This window comes from Phasianus colchicus, chromosome 12 (assembly GCF_987193195.1).
Source record: "Phasianus colchicus chromosome 12, bPhaCol1.hap1.1, whole genome shotgun sequence".
Taxonomy (NCBI): Eukaryota; Metazoa; Chordata; class Aves; order Galliformes; family Phasianidae; genus Phasianus; species Phasianus colchicus.
The window spans coordinates 19,398,562-19,422,003 of NC_143447.1; the positions used below are offsets into that span (position 1 = coordinate 19,398,562).

The 23,442-nt window shown below is 43.1% G+C and overlaps 1 protein-coding gene across 4 annotated transcripts in view; it reads left to right on the forward strand.

Moving 5' to 3' along the window:
* MAP2K5 (mitogen-activated protein kinase kinase 5) overlaps positions 1-23,442 on the forward strand; it is a 111,254-nt gene that overhangs the window by 21,822 nt on the left and 65,990 nt on the right. For all 4 annotated transcript variants that reach the window (XM_031587880.2, XM_090149179.1, XM_090149180.1 and 1 more), the window contains exons 8-11: positions 2,538-2,602; positions 15,438-15,477; positions 20,143-20,211; positions 20,302-20,383. In XM_031587880.2, coding sequence (XP_031443740.2) covers positions 2,538-2,602; positions 15,438-15,477; positions 20,143-20,211; positions 20,302-20,383 — 256 coding nt within the window. The remainder of the gene's footprint in view (positions 1-2,537; positions 2,603-15,437; positions 15,478-20,142; positions 20,212-20,301; positions 20,384-23,442) is intronic.

Genomic DNA, 23,442 nt, shown 5'->3' on the forward strand with positions numbered 1-23,442 from the left:
ATTGATATAGTGTCAACAGTTCATAAGAAACATTTGACTGGCTCGTGTTTTCCGATTAGTCTCTGCTCTATAAAGTGGGATTTACTAAATCTCTTCAATTGTCTGCTCATAGAGTGTGACTGCTTTCTGAAACCATTATTGCTTCGATTCCTAAAGCAAAGGTATGGCTACAGGACTTTGCCTCTGTCGGCCTCTACAAATAAAATAAGGATTAATTGAGCATTTTGCTTTTAATGATTTACAAGAGACAGATGCTGATTTCTTTCAAAAACATCAGGCATAAACGAGGGGCGTTTTGTTGCTGATCCGTAATTGGAGTCTGGTTTGCTTTTCCATTAATTCCATTAATATTGGCATCCAATCAAACTTGATTTTGCAGCTTTAATATTCCAGCCCACGCCGTCGAGTTCATTGCTGTTATGTTATCATTTTGTGATTGAGAATCCAGTTTTCCCAGTCAAATAAATAAATCACAGCACGTTTTTGGCACCTTTATTTGAGCCAGTAAATCACAGTTTCTCTCTGCTCCTTTTGCTGGCGGGGCTCACGGCACCTTCCCCATTGCCCGGCTCTTTGTGCAGAGCCCCAGAAGGAGATGCACTTTCTTCCCACTCAGAAGGAGGAGGAGAAACGAGAACGCACTTTATGTCTCTCGTTCTGCTCAATTTATTGCTTAAAACTTGCGTAGCTACAAAAAAAAAACTTCTTTTTCCCCCAAGAAGCAAAGATCCAAGCGTGCTCTTAGTGTGGTGGATTCGTTTGATTTCTCCTAAGAGTTTTATTTGTGAGAACTTTGTTGCGAATATCGGAGAAACGTGTTTGTTGCTACCTCCAAGAGTGGAGGATTAAAGAAAGCCTTAAACACCAAACGTGCTTTAAATTAATGGGTTTGGCAGCCTGAGAGAAGTTACTTTTAAAGCATAGGACCCTGGTATGTATTCTTCACTTATTTTAAACTCCATTCATGAATTACTGCTTTATGAAGTGCCTTAACCTTGGCATTTCAGTGGGCACGTTCATACCATTTGAAGGTACCTGGCCCAGGTTGAACTACAGATAGGTAATAATGCAGGGTTTACTTGGAGGTATTTCTCATTCTCTCAGAACTCAGAGATTTTGCCTCACTGGACGAAATGCATTGCAGGAAGTGTTTCTTGTGGGAAACAAGCAGGCTCTACTCAGGTACTGAAAGAACAGAACACAAGTTTTGGAGTTCAGCTTTCCTGTCCTTATAAGGTATAAGGACAGGCTATAAGGACTGTCCTTACAAGGTATAAGGTAATAAGGCTATTTTAAATCAACTAAATATTCCATTTCTACTGCTAAGATGTGCTGAGTACCGACTGGGGCATTTCAGCTCATTGACACCACTTATTTGTTCCAGCTGAAGCCAGGGCAAAGTTCCTCTTATCTCACTCACATCATATGGAAGTTGTATCATGGGGTTTTCTGTTGGAAGCCTTTGCCAACTTGTGGTGAACATTAAACTTGGTATCCTGAGAAATACATGACTTACACAAATTAATGATTTGGTCACAGATTGCAAGGGAAATACCATTTAGAAATGGGAATTGCCCAGTTATCTGCAGAGAAAAGGCTATAGAGGAGATCTTTTGGATTAGAAAATGCATATAGCACAGAACTTATTCTGCTTTGAAGGTCTCTTTTTAGTAGGCATGGGCATTACAAAAAACATCTCCAGTGATTGTTTTGTTAGGTGACTTAGCCTGAGAATCAGTATAGCTGCATTTGTGTATTGAACTTAGTTCTTCATTTGAGTTGCTCAACCATCAGGGTGGTGGTGGTAAACTTTTGTGAAAATTCATAGCAGAAAAGTCACAAATTCCAGCATTTCCAGTGTGTGGTGCTTATACCTGGCTATTGCTTGAAGAATTGAGGGTGCTGCCATATCTGGCAAGGTATCCCAGTGAGCGGAGACCAAAGCAAGTGGTTTGTTTTGTATCTCAAGGAAAACTGCTTTTTATTGGATAGCATTTACAGACTATTCTTGCTTCTTCATATTTGCTTTAGTTAGGTGAGTTAGTTGTGTATGAAAATTAAGCACTGCGAAGTAATCCTGCTGGCAGAACTGTCCTTCACTTAGCATCAATTAAGCTGATTCCAGAATCAATCAGGAACTTTTCTAGCCATGCTTAAGATGACAGTTTTTCTGTTGGATTGTTTCCATTCACCTCCAACTTTGGCTTTGGTTATGTGCTGTTCTGGAGACCCTTTTCCTATCAGTTATCTGTGACCTGACCCTCTTCAGCTATATTATATCATTCCATTTTGACACCTTTTATCAAACTTTAATGAAATGACCCAGGCAAACAAATTGTCATTAAACTTTCCATCACTTTGTCCCTTGGTATCGTCTTTTATAAATTGGACAGCAAATGTTGTATTGATCTTCTCGTTCTTGCAGCTGAACTTGAAATGACCCAGACTGCTTGTTGTTTATGGCCTAGAGTTGCTTTTCCTTGACATTTCCATCCACAGCATGACATCTCTTTTGTTTTTCTTTCTTTCTTGTGGAGATGAATGAACAAGACATACGGTATCGAGACATCCTCGGTCATGGCAATGGAGGCACGGTCTACAAGTGAGTGTTCAATTTCATTTCACATTTTTGAAAATAACATGTAAGTGCTTCTCTTTTTTTCTCCCTCCCCCCCCCCCCCCCCCAGTCATATATGCAGTGAGATGTAGGTGGGCCGTTACAGCTATGCAGAAAAGGCTATAAAAGAAATTCTTAATATAAACTTCTTAAGAATTCTCTTTACATATTTACAAGGTATCTGCTTTTGGGCGCCGTGAGGGCTGGTGCATTTTTATAATCTTTATAATGCTTAGCTTGGAATCCCCCCTGGGTAACAAGTTAATGGTTCACAAGTGGAACTTGAAATGTCCTGAAGCATAATGAATTGCCTTTGGTGTTTGCAGTGCCATTACTCTTGCTGGCTCACCACACCCTGTGCAGCCTGGTGCTGAGTGACACCAGTGGGACATGGTAACACTATGGCTGTGCCTCTTTCCGGCAGTTCTAAATTAGTAAATACCCCTCTCGCTGTTGCAGTGACTTCTTTCCCCTATGAGAAGCTTCACACGCAGGCTGATGAATACATTAAATGATCAACTCCCCCAAATTTTGGTGGTGAAGCTTATACCCTGCAGCCAATATTAATTTTAATATTGTAAAGATTATAATAGCAGAGAGATAGTTTTCTCGACAGGAAAGTCTTTCTCATGCATAGTGCAAAGTTTAAACTACATAATGTAATATCTGGTACTTAATAGTCTGCAGTGGTGTATGAAAAATATTCCGCTAGGAATTAAGAAATCCATACTTTGTATGAAAGCCCTGAGGGAGTAATAAAGGTTTCCTCCGGAGAGCTATTTACCATATACAGTAACCCAGCATCCCATTAGGATTTTGTTTATACCTTATACATTCGAACTTTGATATTAACATTTTCTAAAAAATGTTTTAAAAGCTACGGTGCATTTAGCTTAATTTGTGATGGGCTGCCAGCGTAATGAACAACCCGCCTAGTTCTTCCTGCAGAAGTTCTAGCAGGAGTGGACTTGGTTAACCTCAAAGGGACAGCAGTTGTGTTTGAATGGACTCTTCAGAAATTAGGTTAGCCTTGCAGATGGAATGAAGCTCATTCACCTTCTCTTGGGGAAAGATATTCCTAGATCAAGCAACTAGCACAAACAGGGTTCTTTTCTTTATAGTAACATTCGGAGTTGGACTCGGTGATCTGTGTGGGTCCCTTCCAACTTGGCACATTCTATATGATTCTGTGATTGTGAGAGAGAGCATCAACTGCACAGCTCAGCCTGTGATGCCTTGATGTTTTCTGGCTTGGGGAAGGTTCCTCCCCATTCCCATACACTGCTGCAGCTCCAGCTGTGGATGGGAGTGAGAGAAGTGTGGTCCAGGGGGGCTGTGTTCCCATGTAGGGAAAAGAAATAGCCCACAAAGGGGGGACCCCTCTTATATTATCGTTGCTAAATTTGGCATGACTTTCTTTAGCTACTTAACTGAAATAGGAGTTAGCAATGTGAAACACTGAACAGCATAAGGATGGCCCTACCAGCTTGTACCAAAAATCTCCTTTGTCCTGCGTCTGATGGTGGCCAGAGTCTAAGGAATGTAAAGTAAGGCAAGTGAATGTGTGCTTTGCTGCTCTTTTTGCATTCAGATCTCCTGAACTTGGCATCTCTCAGTCAGTGTAGTGTGCCCTGCTCCCACGGAGCAGCTCTGCTCCCTCCTTGCTGTGTGTAACAGCCTGCCAGGCAGCACAGTGCCTTTGGGTGCAGAAATTGACATAAAAATACCTCTTCCTCTATAACTCTGTCACGTGCACTGTATGTACTCCACCTTTTGTAAAATTCATATGAGAAGTTTGGTTAAAATGCTGTATAAAGCCAAACGTGCACCTGTAGGCTTTGTATTTCAGAAGGGCAGGATAGTTACCTGCCAGCTCTTTGTTTCGTGTTCTTACACAAATGGTTTCCTCATTCACTGACTCTTCTAGTAACAGTCTGCAGCAGTGGGGAAGCACCAGAGGCGAGAGCATTGGAGTTGCAGAGGATAATAGCACAGGAAGGAATGCAGGATTGTTTGGGCTGCTGCCGTGATTTACTTCCTTAAGTTTTTTGAGTGTTGGTTGCAATTTGGGAAAGTCAAAAATCAGACCTGTAAAAACATGAGACCTCTTCCCCACCAGGGAATTGATTCAGTCTTTCTCTTTTTACTGCGTTCACATTTTAAACTGGTGATTGCAGTGACTTTGCAGTGTTCTCTCCAGTGTAGATACCATTCTTCACGGCTCCAGGGAATGGGCACCATTTTTGTGCGAGTCATTTGCACGTTCCTGAAGTCTGACTTTTCTTTGCAATGCAAATACTATGAAATATTTATATTCTCCTATTTCCTCCCCAAGCTGTGCTGCTCCAAAGCTTTGTGTTCCTCTCAAGCCTTCCCACATTTGTTTCCTGTTGTGCTGGATTGAAGAGTTGCACCAGGTGACTCTTACATCCCAGAAGAGCTGCCTGTTGCCATTGCTGCAAGGAGCTGCCATTCCCTGTGCTTTGTGAAAAAGCAGGTAGACCTTCTCCCACCATAGCAATCCCCCCTTGGTGTGGGGAGCCCAATCCCCTGGCTGGAGGAGCAGCCGTGCTGCACAAGCCAGTAAGGAATTGCAAAATGGAATACTTACAGGTACCTGGATTGCACTGGTCATAGAGAGCAGCCCACATAGATTTTATTCCACTAAATCAATGAACATTTGTCAAATAAAATTAATTGCAAACGTTTGGCTGTTTTCCTCTTCCAGCGTTCCTTGCTGTCGGTTTGTTTCAGAAGAGGCTGTGTGTAGTATTGATTGGGATCTAAAGAATGACTGTGTGCATGTAGCATCTTTTTCTTTCTCCCCTTTCTTTCTCCCCAGCTCTTTATACTAAGTCATATCCATTATGGCAATGATATATTATCAGCATTCAGCAAACAAGATAGCGTGTCGCAGGTCGCTGAGCAAAAATTTTCTGCCCCTCTTTCCACATGAATTAACTACTATTGAAATAGTTTATTGAGATTGAAGTATTGATCACTTTTCATGCCAACCTTGGCTTAAGTGGGGAGCAGAGAGGTATTTTTGTTCTCTTTGGAAGACGCTATGTTTAGTTAGAAAATTTGCTTCATTTGTTTGGGTTCTTTACAGCTGCAACTGTTTTATTGCTTGGAGAAGAGGTGTCTTAGCTTCATTTTTATGACAGTATAATTATACTTTAGAAATACACTTGATTACTGTGTGTAGCAAAATTGTTCCAGTATATTGGCTTGGCCGATATTGCTATACAAACAACTTTTCAGTCAATTGAGTCTGGTAAAAAATCAATACTTTATAGCAATATTTCTAGTGAGAACTTGCTGAATCTAAATGTTTTTCCTTTTCTAAAAAGAGAAGGGATTTTTATAGTTCTTTGACCTCCTGTTTTTCCCCTAGATTTTGATACAGTATTTTCGTAATTGAAGAATGATTATAAAATCGTGGAATCATGAAGGTTGGAAAAGCCCTGTGAGGTCCCCAACCCCACCCCACCATGGCTTCAGTTCACGTTCCTCAGTGCCACATCCCTGCAGTTCCAAACACCCCCAGGGATGGTGACCCCCCCGCTCCCTGTGCTGCTGTGCAGTGCAGCACCGCTCTTGCAGAGAGTAAATTGTTCCTAATATCCAACAGCTGCAGTGTTAGATATGGCAAAGTCGTTTAATTATTCTTTTTGTTTGTTTGCATGTTCAGGAATGTGTGAACGTGCAGCAGATCCAAGGCTATATATTCAAATATATATTGTCTTTGAATACACAATCAAAAAGCAGGAATTCTTCCACTGGTGTGCAGTGGAAGCACGTACCCTATCAAGAAAGTGGTGAAATCTGCCACAGCAAAGGCAGGAAGCACCCCAGAACCTTTCTCTTCTGCCTCCCATGATTGGAGTTTATTTGCAGTGGGATTTCCAGTGTTTGTGCTGTGTCTGGTGCTGTGGTTCCCTGCGATGGTTACACCGTGCCCACACAACCTGACAGCTTTGCAGCAGACCTTCCAATTCTTTATCAACTAATTGCTAGAAATTGGTAGGATGGAGAATGTATGGTCTGGGCTGCTTCACAGCAGAACACCCATACTAGTGCACTTGGGGTATTAAATTGCTTCTTTAGAGAAAATAATTAACTCGCATACCAAAAGGCATTTGAAGTCTTTACTTCTCAGCAGCATCCTTCAGATCCATCCTTGGCTGCAGAGCTCTGAGAGACTCCTTTTTTTTTTTTTTTTTTTAAGACTGTTCCTTTACTTCAATGAGATAAGGTTTCTGATGTGATGCATGGGCAACGTCAGATTGTTTAGAAGAAAAAATACATGATTTTGTCTGTTTTGCATCTAAGTGTTAGGCAGTAGATCATGAGCAGATAGTTACAGTTGGAAGTCTCTAACATGGCAGATCCAAAGCATCACTCTTTGCTTCGTTTATAAATAAGCAAGAGGAATATTTTTCTTATCTCATTTTCTAGTGTTTGCTTTGTAATTGTAGTGAATGAGAAAGAAGATATTCTTAGACAATAGTGTAGGTTTGTGCACCTGGGATTGCTTTTTAAGGACGTCTTGTGTATAGTATGTAAGTATGGTATGTAAGTATTCTGGATTCTGTTAGAGGAGTCTTAAAGAGCAGCAAGCTCTTGTACTGTAATAAACATAAAGTCCCAATGATGCTGTAATTAATTTGAGGTTATCTAGAATCTGGAAGAGAGGGAAGGAGAGGAGAGAATGAGTTCTCATCTTAGCAGAATGCTCTTAAACCAGACGCTTCACTTTAAGCTGAGTGATTGGAGGAGAAGCGGCTGCTGCTGTTGTGCCACCTAAATGAGTGGCATAGCCAGGGAAAGTGCAGATAAATGGGGAACTTAATTTGTTCGAGCCATTTACTTGAGCACTACTGCTGCTAGGTTGAGTTGTGCATTCCAACATATGCCTGTGTCTTCATTCTATCTCAGCCAACCTCGGGGTGCCCCATTAGCACGTTAAAGATTGCGAGTGGCGAGACAGCTGGGATGTGGATCTTCTGCCCGACAGCCTGCAAGCGGTGCTGCGTGAGCACGGCAGAGCCGTTAGTGAGGAGCAGCTCTGTGTGCTGGGATGGCTGGGATTTACTGTTGTCTTGAGGAGCTTTGGCACTGTGAGGTTTGCTGGCTTGTCCCAGGGCTTCCAGTGCACAAGGCTGCCGTGAAGGAGCTCCTGCCAAAAGCTAACTGCAGTGCTCAAACCTCAGCAGAGCCCTTGTCTTCTTGTAGCTCCCCTTTGTTCTTCTCAGCTTCCATTAACTTCTGGCTTTCTGTTGGAATCCCCAGTGCTGTAATGGCATCATACAATCATAGAATCACCAAGGTTGGAAAAGACCTCTGGGATCATCCAGCCCAACCGTCCTCCCATCACCAATGTTTCCCACTAAGCCATGTCCTTCAGTACAACATCTGAATGTTCCTTGAACACCTCCACCACCTCCCTGGGCAGCGCATTGCAGCACCTGACCACTCTTTCAGAGAAGTTGTTTTTCTTGATATCCAACCTGAATCTCCCCTGGCACAGCTTGAGGCCATTCCCTCTCGCCCTTTGCCCCATCTTAAGATACTTTAATTCTCAGATTCTTGAGGGCTGTTTGCAGAGGAGACCTGTCTCATTGTCCAGCAAGGTGAGCAGAGACTCAAGCTGACGTTTTCCCAGGTAGCAGAGCAGTGACCAAACCCAGCTCTGCAACTGTGTCCAAAGCATTGGGCTCTGGCTGTGTGCCACCAGCACTGCCCTGCACAGTGCTGCTGAGCTGCTCTGCAAGGGGAAGGATGAAAAGGTAAAACGTCCTCATTTGTGCTGCGCATCTGTCTGCACCTCGCAGCTCCCTGCAGTCCTGTGCTACGGCTACGGAGGCATTTTCATTTCGCTCCTTCTTCAGATTGCATTCATTTTCTTCTCCTTGTGGTTATTTTGTTTTATTTTTAGCATTGTGGTGATCATAGCTGGGCTGAATTAGAAATACTCTGTGACATTTCTGCGTATTGTCACTGCAGTTTAAACAAGACTGACCAGTGATTGCTGGGCACTTGTTCCTCCTGACCCCAGCCACCGCTTGCCTGCCTCATAAAATCTGTTATGCACGAAAGTGCATAAAATGAAGATAAAGTGCCTCCTTCAAGTCTGACAAAAACCATTCCTTTGCAGAATGGTAGCTGCAGTGAAAGTAAATAAATGAATGGACAGCAATCACAGCCTAGTTGATGAAACTGTTCAATTAAAGCACAGGCATTTACATGGTGTAATTTCCCTAAATTGCCAATGAGCCCCTTTAGACACAACCAGTGTTCAAATTGATTTCAGCATTGATTTTGGCTGAAGCTGATAAATTTCTGCTTGTTAGTTAAAGTAATTTTGCAGAAGACTTTGTGCTGCGGTATTGAAGTGTTCATTTAGCTGATGGTTAAAAGAGGAGTTATTTACAGAGGGTTCTACTGTTGTTCTGAGATGGGACAATTCCCTGATCATCTTTTTACTTTTAATTTTTTAAGCTTCAGTATGCAATCAATAGGTTATTGAAACTGATTAAAATGTATCCAGCCAGCTGCCTATGGCTGTTTAATTAGAAACTGGATGATTCTTAAATTAAAGCCGGTTTGTTTGCATTGTGTGTCCATAGCTTGCAAGAGAAGGCAAAGAGAAACCCCAAAGTTTGCTCTCAGCGGTGCTGCAGGAGGCACTGGGTGAGTGCAGTGCAATTCTCATTGCAGCTAGCCTTCATTTAGGCAACATCAGCTGTTTCTTGGTTAAAAATAGCAACCTGGTCCTGGGCTGTAGCCCCTGCTTGGGGTCTTTTTGTGATGCTGTGAATTGTGGTGATGGTGTTTTTTCTGGATACTTTGTTCCACACTCAATTGCTCTGGATCCTAAAGAGCAGAATGGAATTGCAGCAATTTCCTGGAAATGTTGTCTGTTGTCTTAACTAAAACTTCCATGCAACCTTCCTACCTGAAAGTGAACTGTGATTAGAAGAAAAAGCTGTTTCAGGTGTTACAATGAATCAGAGTCATAGAAGGGCTTGGGCTGGAAGGGACCTCAAAGATCATTGAGTTCCAACCCCCTGCTGTGGGCACAGCTGCCAACTGCTACATCAGACACCAGGTGGGGTTGCCCAGGGCCCCATCCATCCTAACCTCAAACATCTCCAGGAATGGGAAATCTGCAGCTCTCTGGACATACCTGGAAAACTTTTGCTTCTTAGCACAGTTCTGTCCTCCAGCAGTAGTCATTGCTGATCTGCTTTGTGTTTCCTTAACGGTTGTTTTGCTGTGAGTACATCATGAACACATGATTTGGTGATGCGGATCATCCAGCTGTAGGTGGAAGGCAGACACCTCAGTTACCATCACCATAGGATGTGATGTACTTTCTGGCCCTCTCTGTTGCTTCAGATGCCTCCCAAAAACTGCACTGGGTTCACACTGTGCTGATGAGCCTGAGTGGTTGCAATGGAGAAGGTAGGTGGGTAGAAGTGGTAACAGATGGAGATAATAGGAGGTTGTGAGTGAGAGGTGAGGGATTCATTCTGCTGCTCTCCAGCTTGGATTCAAATGCCTTCTCTTTCCCACAGAGATGGGTTAAGTGAGACATATTGCTGCTTTCTGCATTTTCTTCCTGCAGCTGTTAGTGCCAATTTTGCTCTTTTTAAAAGTTCAGAATTTAGATGCAAGTATTTTTGATTTGTTTTCTGGTTTAACAACAAATCATTTTGCAATCAGTGCTCAAGCATCTGTAATGGGATTTTAGATATAGGGGAGGTTGGCATAGATTGCTGTTCGTACTAGCACAGTCCCCATAAAAGCTCCTTTTTACAACTGTTGTGCACTTTGGATTTCCTGTTTTAACAGCCAGAGAGTCAGGCTAATGTGTTTGTCTATTGCAGAAGGCAACAACTGTCAGAGTGTTTATTTCCTAGAAACAATTTGAATCTGTTTCTTTAGATGGCCATTGAGTACGTGACAATCCCATCATTAGTCTGCCAGGGCCTGACCAGGAGCACTACAGACAGTGACAATGCTAGGAAAATGGAGGGGAAAAAAGGAAAAATTAACAGTAAACCAAATCTGTGGGTGATTTGCTGCGTATAGTTTGCAGCTGGTGGCTGGCATGTCATTCTGCAGCACATAACACTTAGAGAAGCGCATTCATCTCGTGTGACTCTGACACAGGGATTTTGCTCTAGGTTATTTCTCACAGGGCAGGAGAGCATTGGTCTGCCTCCCTACATCTGAAGGTGCTGCTTGTCAACAGCCATCACTTTCTATGTTAACTTTTTAGCTCAAATAAGGGCTTCTCTCTGCGTGGTCATTTCTGGGTGAGAATGCCTGAGGCTTTGTCCCGAAGACAACAGAGCAAGGCATGAGAAAGGCAGGACATCTCCATCCTCAAGACATCAGCACAGGCAGCGTGCAGCACCCAGCACTTCTGCAGGAAGCAGTGTGCACGTGAAAGCAGTGTGTAGCAGGATGGTAAGGGGCACACTGCTGGTTTTTGTGGGGCAGTAGGACAAGAGCAGCTCTATGTTGTGGCATGAGCTATAAGTTTCTTTGTGCTTTGACTGGAGGGGAGCGCTGCTTCCCAGCTTCCTGCCCTCACATCACTAACATGGCAGTGCTGTCAGTACATCATTTTGTCATATTTGCTGATGTTAGTTATATTTCTAGGAAGGGAAGGGACTGACTCATTGGCGTAGCAGACAGGTCATGGCTTCCCCTTGAATCATTTGGTCTTGGTAAGGAGTATCTTATTGATTAGAGATTGCTTCCGTGGCTACTGGGGAGAAAAATAGGAAAATATATCCTGGTGGCCACATGAGCAGATGGGGAGAGCAGGGCTGAGTGGTGGGCTGCTGAGGGCTTCTGCAGTGCTGTTTTGCATCACGATGCAATAATTAGTACCATTTTTGCTTCTAGGGAGAGGCTGTATTTGTTCTGAGTTTCTAGATAACACTGCATGAGTGAAGTTGGGAAAAAATGCATGTTTTAGGACAAGCTGATGGAAGGAGCTGAAGGATCTTTGTGTCATCAGTCTGCGCTTCCGAGGTGGCTGTCCTGATGTCACACAGATGTGGGCGAATGCTTTGCAATTCAAAGTGAGAAAGCAAATTGAAAATTGCTGTTTGTCTCGAGTGCGTGCAGTGCTGAAAGCTGAAGTCAGTTCTTTGCCCTGAGAGAAATCCTGCCACAGTCACAGCAAGGAATGCAGCTTTTAGGTAAAACTCCTTGTGGGAAGAATGGCACATTGTTTGTCTTAGGAGGTTTGTGGGGTGCTGGTTTTTGTTTGCCATTCATAAAGAAGCCCGTGCATGTTCTGTTTGGTGGGTTTGTTTTACTTTTGAAGTGTAGTGAGTTTCTGCAGCGCTTTTATAGGCTATCTCTATTTGGTGTGTGAATCTTTCAGCGTTAACGTGAGGAGAGGCTGTGATTTATTTCATAAAGAAGATGGAGCCAAAGCATCTTACGATCTCCTTTGGCTTTCTTTGCCATATATTTCAGGAAGAACAAAGCAAGCAATATGAAATTCAGCTACTCCTGTTTTTTTCCCCCTTTCTTCTTTAAAAACAGCAGCTGCTCCTGACGCTTTCATTTTTTAATTTGCTTTCCTACAGAAATCCTCCTTCCAAGGAGGGGAGAGATGCAGGGGAGCTGGCAGTTCCCCCAAAGCCCTACTCTAGTTTTGCACAGCATTGATTTTTGTTTTATGGAGCACGGGGGATGCACGGGCTGTACCATGCAGAACATCACAAGTTTCTTTTTTCTGAAGGGTTTTGCTGGCTCAAGAGGAGTTTGTGGGTGCTCACACCATCTCTCTCCTTTCCCCACAACTTTTCCCCTACGGCTGAGCTCCCTGAGGGCAACTCTTCATTTTTTTGGAGTAGTGGAGACCAAGTTGTGCTAAAGGACTCAGCTTGCATGAGTCCTTACAAGGCTTTGAATGCTGAGGGATGCAGTTAACATTCATGGTTAGTAAAATGTTTGGTACAGCTGTGCCAGTCTTGCTTAGGAGATGTTGTTGTAATGGAGCAGGAGGGAATTTTGAAGGAATTGGACTCGTAGAATCATGAAGGTTGGAAAAGATCCTCAAGTTCAACCCCATCCCACCCCACTGTGTCCACTGACCCTCAGTGCCACATCCCCACAATTCCGGATCACCTCCAGGGATGGTGACCCCCCCCTCCCTGGGCAGCCTGTGCCAGTGCCCAACCACTTTTTTTAAGAAGACACTTTCCCTAATATCCAACCTGAAATTATTGGGCTGAGTTTTGAAAAATTCACTCTTAGTGAAACAGCAATCTCACAGCTTAGTCGCTGCACCAGCTCCTCCTAACATATATAGGGATGCAGCTGCATTTCCTCCTTTCCACCATGTTGCCCATCCCTTCTCTCACTTGGCAATACTAACTCGGTTTCCTCAATCACATGCAGTTTTTGTCCCAGTTCTGTAATGGACACCGACTGAAACATACTTCCAAACATGAGGAACCAATAGTTTGCAAAGCATTCAATGCATTTTATGTCTGCTCTTCATTTTTGCCTTGAAGTAATTCAGCAACAATTTAGCAACTGTTTTCCCTCGTCTCTATCTCCCACTTCTCTTGGCTGTTAGGCACTGCTCATTCCTAGCGAGTGGAGTTGTTGTAGCTGCTTGTTAGGTGACATCATTTGCCTTCCATCCTGAAGATTTCAAGTGTGTTCACTGAGATGTGCAGCACTGCTGGGAAACCTCTGCATTGTGCTGGTTTGCTTTGTCTAATGATCTGGCTCTACAATGACGAGCTTGTTTACTTACCTCTGGAGGTGACACTGAAATCAGGCAGAGTTGACCCTTGAGATGGGACTTCATGTTATTTATAGAGTATGAACGTTAATTTATTAGACAATAGACATCTGTAGGACTTTTGATGGGCCCAGTGTGCACAAAAAAGTATGGTTCTCTTCATGCTGTGTGCATTATTCTGAGGGATTTTATATTTTATCCTTCTGAAGCCACATGAGTGCTCAGTCTTCAGGTTTCAGCTGTTCCAACTATAACCAAAATGATCAATTCCAACTTACGGTTCTACATAATATCTAACAAAAGCGTTTTCCCTACACACTCATTGGAACAGGTAATTACTGCAGCAACTACAGACTAATTTGAAGTGCTAGCTGTTAATTAAAACACTACAGAGGTGTACGGTTGTCTTTTGGTGTAACCAAAGCTCCCATTCAGACTCCATTAATCACTTTGCAGTTATTGTGTTGGGGAAGGTCAGGACAATTGAGATGCCATATCAGCCCAGAGTAAACAAATTCCCTTCCTCCCAGGTAGCACGCCATTCGCAGAGCCAACGGACACGCTGTACCCATGGGCATGGCATCTCCTTTGTGATCCAATTCTCAGTGATAATTAAATGTTAAATTGGTACTGTCAATGCTCTGTAAACCAAACCAGGTATCTGCCCTCTGCTGGAAATTTAACCCAAACTTCCACGGATGAATTAGCGTGCATCATAATTAAATAATCAAGTCTTCCCTTTTAATTCACTTGGAAACAGGAGATCTCTCTTATGGAAAAAAGATCGGCTTTCTTGACAAGCTAATTAAGTTGCCAAACTGCCCGGCGCAGCGCGTATGAAGCCAACAGACGCTGAGCACTCTATCTCAACCTGTTCATTTTCTTATCATTTCTGCTGATCTGAAGTCCGTCATGTTTTGCTGCTGTCGATTCCTCCGTCGTCGCAGCAGAGCTCGTTTCCTCCCCGTGATGCATCGATTATGCGCTCAGCCGCCGCTCTCAGAGCTCCGCCCGGGGTTTTGCTGTTTGTGCTTAAGCTGACATTTGGTAACGCTGATTTCTGATGCTCTTTATAAACCACGTGTGTTCCTACAAGCTGATGGCACTCGGTTCCATCAGTGCTTATCCAGGAGTTCCCAATCACAGGTGAAGTTTTCAGAAGTTTCTGAGCTATTAATGGTAATTCTGGAAGCGCTCTGGGTCATAAATGAGACCCAGTGCTCTGTACCACGTATGACTTTGTATGTAGAAAAAGGCTGTGAGGCTCTTTCCTCAGTAATCATTGCTAGAGGGACATAGTGCTCAAATTTTGTCATTTTTCCATGTTAGTGCCACAGATAAGACACAGATTGAGGGCACCGTGCAAATGGTCTGAGATAAGAAAGCCAGTGATGGGGAGAAGCTTCATTAGTTCTCCTTGTCTGCAAAGTTCCATTGGATTTTCAGTAGACTTTTTTTTTGTTTCTTGTACCTTTCTCTTAGGTTAGGAATACGTGAGTCACTACTGCTAATAACTGAACATGGAAAGTTCATTTCACACATATCCTCTGCAGGTCTTTAGGTTTTGGTAAAGAGTTGGACACTTCGCATCGGTGTGGTGATGCAGCTGTGCATCTCTCTGTCTGAACCCTGGAAAGGCCCTCAGCACTGTGTGCAGCCAGCCCTGCTGGTTGTTACGGGTCTGAATAACTCAATATTGCAGTTGGTCATTCAGAGAAAATGAGAAAGTGAATAAATTCACAATTCCAGCTTTCCGTTACGCTGTGCCAGAGTCTGCAACGTACAGATTGTATATAAAGCGTGCAGATATCAAACAAAACACAACTACTCAGCACTTTCATTGTAGGTATGTTCCGCAGAGCAATTGTGTTCATCACTGTCTGTCTTGAGAAATGCTTTATGGGAATTGGTTTAGAGTGAAAAGTATTGGCTCCTAGTCGTTTTTCTGTGAAATTAGCGTATACATGTTGCACGTATGTATGAAAAGAATTTTATGTCATCTTGAGTTATTTAATTTTTTCCCTCACGCAGGGCATACCACGTCCCTAGTGGAAAAATCCTGGCAGTAAAGGTAAGATATTACCGTAATTTTCTCTCTCTCTCTTTCACTCCATTCTTTCTTGACCTGGGTTTCCATCCCTTCCCTCTGATCCTTAGCACTCAGTTTGCTTCGTGGCATTCAAGTCCCCATTGTTTATGCAGGCAGGTTGCAGTACAGCAATCCTGATGGGCACAGAGTTCCTGTGGTCCCACTCTCACCCTGAGGGGGCTGCAGAGCTGCCCTGGCACTGCATGGGTACCCCCAGCCCAGGGCTGCATGAGGTGTGGGCACAGCTAGGAGGGATCTGCTCACCTCAGGTGTAACAGAAGGGGCTGCAGAGGTCACTGAGTGTCAGCACTGCAGCTCTGCTAATGCCACGGTGTCCCCAGGGGTGTTTTTAAATGAAGAGAATGTCTGTTTTCTTAAGGATTGTGCTCTGTGTTCCTGGGAGATTCTGTGCCTTTAGCAGGTTTACTTATTGTCACGTTCTTCCTCTCCCCTGCGGTTCCTATTATACAGCTGGATGTGTGTATTTACCTATAGCTATTTGTCCTGTTGTGCTCTTAGCAGCAAAGCTGTGTGCTGTGGTGGTATTGTTTGGTCAGGTGAGTAGCAGAGCTCTCTGAAGTTCAGTTAAAGCTGTGGCAAACCAGTAATGCTACAACAACTGCAGTTTGCCAACCTCTGCATGACTTAGAGTTGAACTGTTAATGCAATTAAGCTATAGAAAAAGTATTGATGTCAGCCCTTGTGGAGGTCCTGTCAGTCCTGGGTGCTGCTTTTTTCTTGAGGATCACATCAGGCCCTTTGCTGTGCTGGAAGAAATGCTTTCAACTTTGCCATGAGTTCAGTAAAAGCAAGCACTTACACCAGGTCTGAACTCATTCTCTGCATGTTGAAAATACAGGTATTGCAATTGACATAACTTCTGGTTGCATGGAATGTAAAAAATCACTTGAAAAAGTCTTTCCAAGTGATATCTGTTATCAGTTCTCCCAATGGCAATAAGCACAAAAGTGCAGAAAATCCAACTGTCAGCGATACTCTTATTGCAAATTCCAGTGCAGAACTGAGGAAGCTCTCCCCCTGGATGCTGTGCTTCCCTGCTGTCCCCCTGTGCCCCCACTGCCCACTGTGGGCTGTGCTGGGGCTGCCCTGGAGGCAGCTGCAGGGAGGTGGAGGAACGGGAGCAAAATGGTGCCGGCAGGAGGGGAAATGAGTTCAACCTTTGCAAGGTTAATTGAAATCACCTCCCTGTGGCAAAAAAAAAAAAAGCCTTTCCCCCGCAATTTCACCTTCTTGTTTCCCTTCGAGTCCAAGGGTTGGGTTGGTCCTCCTGGTTAATTAGCATTGTGAAGATTTGGGAAGTGGAATTCTGCGTGCAGGTACTGCCTGTGGTGGTTCTATCACTGTCAGTTGTGTTTTTGAGATGATACTGCAGCAGCGTGTGTGTATTCTCATAGTTAAAATAAGATGCTCGCGGGCTGCAGGTCAGGAAACCTGCTATGGCAGTGATCGTGCTGGTTTGCTCTATTAATAAACTTAGTGACTGCATCCATGGCTCAGCACAGCCAGCAACAACAAGAGGAGAGCTGTGCCAGGATCAGCACAGACCTGATAGGACATGCCATCAGCCTGGAGACCTGTTGATCAAAATGCTGTCAGCTGTTGGTTAATCTTGCAAATATATTGGACAGGCAAACGAAGTGATGCTAAAATCTATATTATAGATCAAAATCATGCTAATATCTATATCATAGACCAACACTATCTTTGTCATTATGTAGTTTGTATATCCTTTACAGGTAGGCAATGTGCAAAAGACTTCATAGATTTTCAAACATAACCTTTTCTTAGTGAGGAGGAAAAATCCAAAGGAGAAATGTGGTGTGCATGGGCTGATTGCTGATCTTCAACTGCTTTTAGCTTCTCCTGCTCTTAAGCTAGCATTTAAATGGACCATTTGATTAATCATTTGTATACTGACTACAATACTCCCAAGTTTCCTTGGAGTTGTACATACTGTAAAAGACAATTATGTCGCCACAGATTAAATAAGTGAATTAAAACAGAATAGCAGCTTTATTTGACCTGTGATTTTGCTCTCGTTCCCTTTAGTGGAACGTATGCCACTCCAGCAAATAGATGAAGTCATCCATGACAGCTTGTGATGAATTGCCGTATTTATACTGTATATTTTAATAGCCTCACACTAATTTAAATTGAGCACAGAGTAAATTATAATTCAGTCACTTGACTGCTCGTATTTAACTTGACAACTCATCCTTATTTGTCCTGAAGGTGTAGTGGAGAGCAGAGGAAACATGTTCAGGTATTCCTCCTGCAGGAGTTAACCCTTTTCACTTGGAATGGGGGCTGTGCTGGGTTCCCTCATCTTAGGGCCCATCCAGCCCAGCTCCTCCTGCAGCGAGGGGTTCTGTCTGAGCTCAGCTTCACTCCTCTGCTCTCAGTAATCCAGAGAAAACCACTTTTTTTGCTGAAGGGTTATTTCTGAAGGTGCTGTTTTAGAGACTTGCTTAGCATTGCATCTCATTTGCTTACCTGTGCTATGATGGTGGGAGTTGCAACCAAATCCGTATTTATGGCTTCTATCTCGGTAGTTGTGGGTTTGAGGAGTCTTTTCTCATTTTCTAGACGTGCTCGGAAATGATGCAGAAAGAGAATGGCAGTGAAGATTGCAAGTGTAGATTAAAGCAGTGCTACATGGACTTTTTTCCTCTTTCTGCCCCCATTTCAGTGCTGCAAATAAGTTAAGATTCCTCTGACCATCAGGTGGATGTCTCTGCTTTTGTGAGTCATGCAAACCACGTGTGTTTGGGTGGAATAAAACACTTACATGTAATTGCATGGAGAAGGGGAGGCAGTGGACTCCCCAGTGTACTCTGCAGGGATGTTCACCTCCAGACTGGGCTTCTGGAGGGCTCTACTCTCTGGTATCATCACCATAAGCTGGGAGCTCCACTCCTCCGAATTAGCATCACTATTAGAGCGCAGGTTCTGGGTGTAATTATGATTAATGCAATCAGCCAGAGACCTTCCTTCATGCCAGGTCTTGGTTTGCTGCATCCCAGTGATGTGTTTGAGGCTGATGACGCTAACCGGTCGTCATGTGGGGTGGTGAATGAGCCTGGGAAAGCTCTCACTGAGTGGAATTCAGTGAGATAAAATTTGGTTTTATACAGTTGACAGATTAAATTCTGTTAGTATTCAGTAAAACTGGTGGTATACCAGCAAATTATTTTAGGTTTTTCACGCCGGAAAAATGTAAGCGAATATTGTTGGCAAATGATTATTGATCTAGACAAGTGTGCTAAACATTCCTCGGCAGCCCTGTATTACACTTACAATTTAGTTTAGTGACAGCTTGTATAAATAACCCTAAAGCAAACTCCTGATAGAAGGATATTGGGTTTTTTTTGTTAGACAGAATACTGTAAGATGTGCTTGGAAATGCTCTCCACGCATTTGGTTTTGTCAGCAGTATGTGCAGCCTGCTCTGTTAATTCTGCAAGTGGACTGAATTTGTTTTCCTTGAGCTTAATATATGTAGCTGTGAAATATCCTATGGTAGGAGACCGAGCCAGGCTGAATGCATTCAGAGTCCTTTTGATTTATATAGTAGCACTCGAGAAGTAAGTCTGCAAGTCTCCTGTAATCATGGAATAGATTGGTTTTAAAAGTCAGCTCCTCAGTACTGCCAAGGGTGGACTGGTCTTCTCTGATGGCTTCTGGAGAAGGTGGAAGAAAGTTTTGTGGTCTTATTTTTAATATTTACTGTTCTCTTAAAAATTCCGGTGAAAGGATTCAAGAAATGAGGTCATAACAGAGTTATGGTTTATGGGTTATCGTTGCTCTGCAGTGAGCATGTTTGGGAAGGTCCTGCTGTCAGCCTGGAAGCAATGAGAAGTGAGGGCATGGATGGGGGGAGCAGATGACCCTGGCAGTGAATGGCTGCTTTGATCTGCTTAGCTGGGCTGTTTGTAGTCATTTTGAGGAATGCTTTAGTGATGCTTACCTGGAAGCATCTGTGCCATCTGCTGCCATCTGCATTTATTCTGTATATTTAATTTTTTTTAACGTTTCATAAAAAAAAGAATGAATATACAATGATGAAAATTTATGTTAGAAAGAGGGGTGAATGCAAAGCTGGAACTGTAAGAGTGGCTGCAGGAGGTGGCTCTGGACACCCCTGTAGGGCACTGTTGAGATATTCAGATCTGCCTTTGATACTGCAGTGCCTGTTTGGCCCTTGCTTAAAATCAGCACCTTCATCAAGGTCACAGCGTTCCAGAATTTACTTTTAAATGTGTTTGTAGCAGGAGGGGTCAGTTGCAGGCTCTGTTCACAGACCACAGACCCACCATAGCTGCTGTTTTCATTGCGTGTTGGGCTCGACTTCAAATCCTGGGTCGTCTCTTGGTCAGATGAATAACCCACAAATCTCCCCACTTTTCATGAATCAGATTGGTTGCATAGCTTGGTTTATTTGCAACCAACTTCTCAAAGCAAATACTTCTGTCCTTTCATTTCCTTTTGTTGCCCGTGACTGTTAAAGCAGTCCTTCCACCAATTGCTCCCATTCCTTTGCTCACATTAATACACATCTTCTGTTTTTGTGTCGAGTCCTTCGCTTCCATGGCAGAGCTAAATGTGTGTCTGATGTTTGTGTTTTAGGTCATACCCTTGGATATAACTCTAGAGCTCCAGAAACAGATCATGTCAGAGTTGGAGATTCTCTATAAGGTACAGATTTTTTTACTCATTTTAATTACTCTTGCTTATCATCGTCCTACAGAAAACGTTACAAGCTTCTTTTTGCCTTTCTTTTTCCAGTGCGACTCGTCATATATCATAGGATTTTATGGGGCTTTTTTTGTAGAAAACAGAATCTCTTTGTGTACAGAGTTCATGGATGGTGAGTTGTTTTGTTGGTTTTTTAAAATATATTTAGTGTGCTTCTAATTGCTAAGCATATAAACATGAAAAACCATGTAAAGATAGATGTTCTTTCCCAATATGGAGCAAGATGCAGTGTTATGACTTTGAAATATCAAGTAAAATATCGAGAACTTTGCAGGTAGTTTTGTTTTAAACGGGTTAGTGTGGGGTTTGTGTTATGTTCTGTGCTGTGCTGCATTTTCCTCAATGCAATTTCACTTACTTTTATTGAAAATGTAAATAGAAGAGAAATAAATGCTGGCTTAATTTGTGGTTTGATATTTGAGTCTTCCATACAATCTGTCCTCACTGACGAAACAGCTGTTCCTCACTTTTAGTGTTTTGATAGCCAAAACAGATTTTCTTTTAAAGAAATCTATTAACCCAATGTCCTGTGTGTTTTCAGTGGAAATCGGTTCTTAATTGCAAAGCAAGGAATTATTTTCCAACGCAGCTGTTTAGCAGCGCTGCACCAAGTTTGTTTCTGAGCGTGCTCTCATCTCTCCCATCCCCTTCCCTGCAGTTTGCCCCTGCATCCTTGTGGAGATGTGCTTTGGAACGTTGCATTCTTGCACCAAAGGTAGAAGCACGCAGCTGACGGCAGCTTGCAATCATTGCTGCCCTCTGTGTACCAATCCTGAGAGCGTCTCGTGGCAGACACAGCCCTGGTGTGTGGTGCAGCAGCACTGCTTTGCTCCCAGCTGTGTGTTCCTGTGTGTGTTATTCCAGGCCTTCCCCCTCAGCCGGCGTTTGCTGCCCTACCCAGGCTGTGCACAAAGGTTTGGTTAAGCAGTATATGAAGAAGTGAGGATCTCGCCCATGATTTACTACAGAGGAAGAGCTGTCTGACAGGAAAAAAAAAATTCCCAAGCCAAATGTGTGCCATTAAGCACTGTTGAGCAGTTTCTGTCTTTCTGATGGGGAACTCAGATAAGGCCCTGTAGGGTTTTATGCTGCATTTTGTTTCCTTCCTGTTAAAATGATCTCTTACTACTGTTATTTCCCTCTTTGCACTTACAACCTCTGTTCCAGTGGGTCTTGTGTCCCCTTTGCAAACATTCTGTTCTCTTAGATTTTCCCTATTTGCAAGGCTTGATGAAAAAGTATTATATTTATCCACCAAAGCCTACAAATCAAATCTGTGGGTGTTCTCTGTGACCATTCACCATTTCTCTTTTCTGTTCTTGCAACTGCAAGATTTGCACGCAGTATCACACGCAGGAAGAAAGCAGCTGCTCGTGCCAAAGCATGTGTCTGCCTGGAGCGTGTGTGCTGCTAATTCAGAGACTCTTAAATATGATGGACATAAATGCTTGCAGTTCCGAATTCTTGTTTGGAAATATTTAAGCCTTTAGGGCATGCATCCCTTGTGATGTTGCACGATGGCGGTGTTTACTGACCACGCAGAAATTATTTGGAATTATACTGGAGATGACCTCTGATCTGCCTCATGTTGTGCACCCCTTCTGGCAGAAAGCAGCAGCAATCATTTAAAGGAAGAACAAAATGCAAATAAAGGGACCTTGCCAATTATTTTCCTTTCCCAAGCCTTCGATTGGGATGGGTGAGGATGCAGGTGAAGACAAGAGGCTGAACTGACCTGGATTCCCCTTCCACCTGCATGGTAAAGATCAGCGGAGATGTGAAATGAGGCTTTCTGATCTTCCTGTCTGCAATAGAGCTGATGTTCTTGTAAATGAAGGTGCTGAAATGCACCATTGTCTTTTACCTGTGCCATTGCCTCTTTACCTTTAAAGTGCTGAGCACCTGCTAAACTCCCCATGGAAGCAGTGGGACTTGCAGGCTATCAGACTGCACCTGTGCAAAGATTTGGGTTTGGAAATTTGGTCCACGGTGTTTATTCACTATCAGTTATTTTTTTCTCCATAAAGAAGTGGCACATTTCCCCAACTGTTTGCAAACTTGTCATATTGCACCACCCTTAGCAACACCCGTAACAGCAGCATTTAGCAGCTTGGTGTATGAGAGCAGGTCTTTTAATCCAGAACAGAAGGATAAGTCATAAGGTCAGGTGGTTGCTGTTAATGCTGAGCATGGCCTTCTGTTTGGCTCTCATCATCAACAGCAGCTGTGTGGTGCTGCTGCCTCTTAATTCCGTTTATACTATCTACATTTACTTGTAAAAAGGGAAAAAAGATCATTAGAATAAGAAAGTGTTAAGACTAAAGGCTGGAATAAAGACCTTGTGACTTCTTTATGTTGCAGTGTTTAAGAATGAATGGATTTAACTTCTAGAAACGGAACCATAAGCAAAGTGCAAGGTGTAGCTTTCCTAACTGCTGAGTCCTGGCCCAACTCTTTTCCCATTGGTGACATCAGTGCAATCCATAGGGTACAGTGAGAGCAGTTGGATCAGTGCTAAGCACTTCTGAGAACCTTTAGCCTGGAATAAGCCTATGCATTCTTGCAAGCGAAGTGTAATACATTCTGCCTGTAATTTGCTTGTCCTTTTGTCCTTTTTTTTTTTTTTCCTCCCTATTCTACTTGGATTTTTTTAATTCTCAATTTTAGATTTGCTCCCTTAGCCAAGAATTTGTGTTTCATCCCAGAGACATTTTTAATGCTAGTTTGGTCTTTATGTGGAAGATGAGGGAAACAGTCCTTAGTTTTGGGGGATGTCTTTAGGACCATGACTTAGATTTCTTGCTTTCTCCATAACTGTCTGATGCTGATGGATGTTTCTGTGCCAAGTAAGAAATTGTGTCCCATACTGGAGCTTTCTGACAAAACTTATTTGCTTGCCCAGGAGTTCCTCTTGTTTTAGATATCAGTGCAGATGCAGTTTGGAAGGCTCAGCCCAACTCGCTGCTCTGATCATCACACAAAGAAGCTGACTTTAAGTATGGGTTTAAGCTTTGCACTGCATTATGCTGGCACCAGGTTTTGGAGGCAGGCAGAATACTTCTGGCTTTGAAATCCACTTTGGCTTGTTACCATGGCTTTGTCAGTCCCTGAGAACCTACACAGAGGTTTTGAGTTCTCCAGTTTCAGTATTGTGTCCTCTCTGGCTGGGAG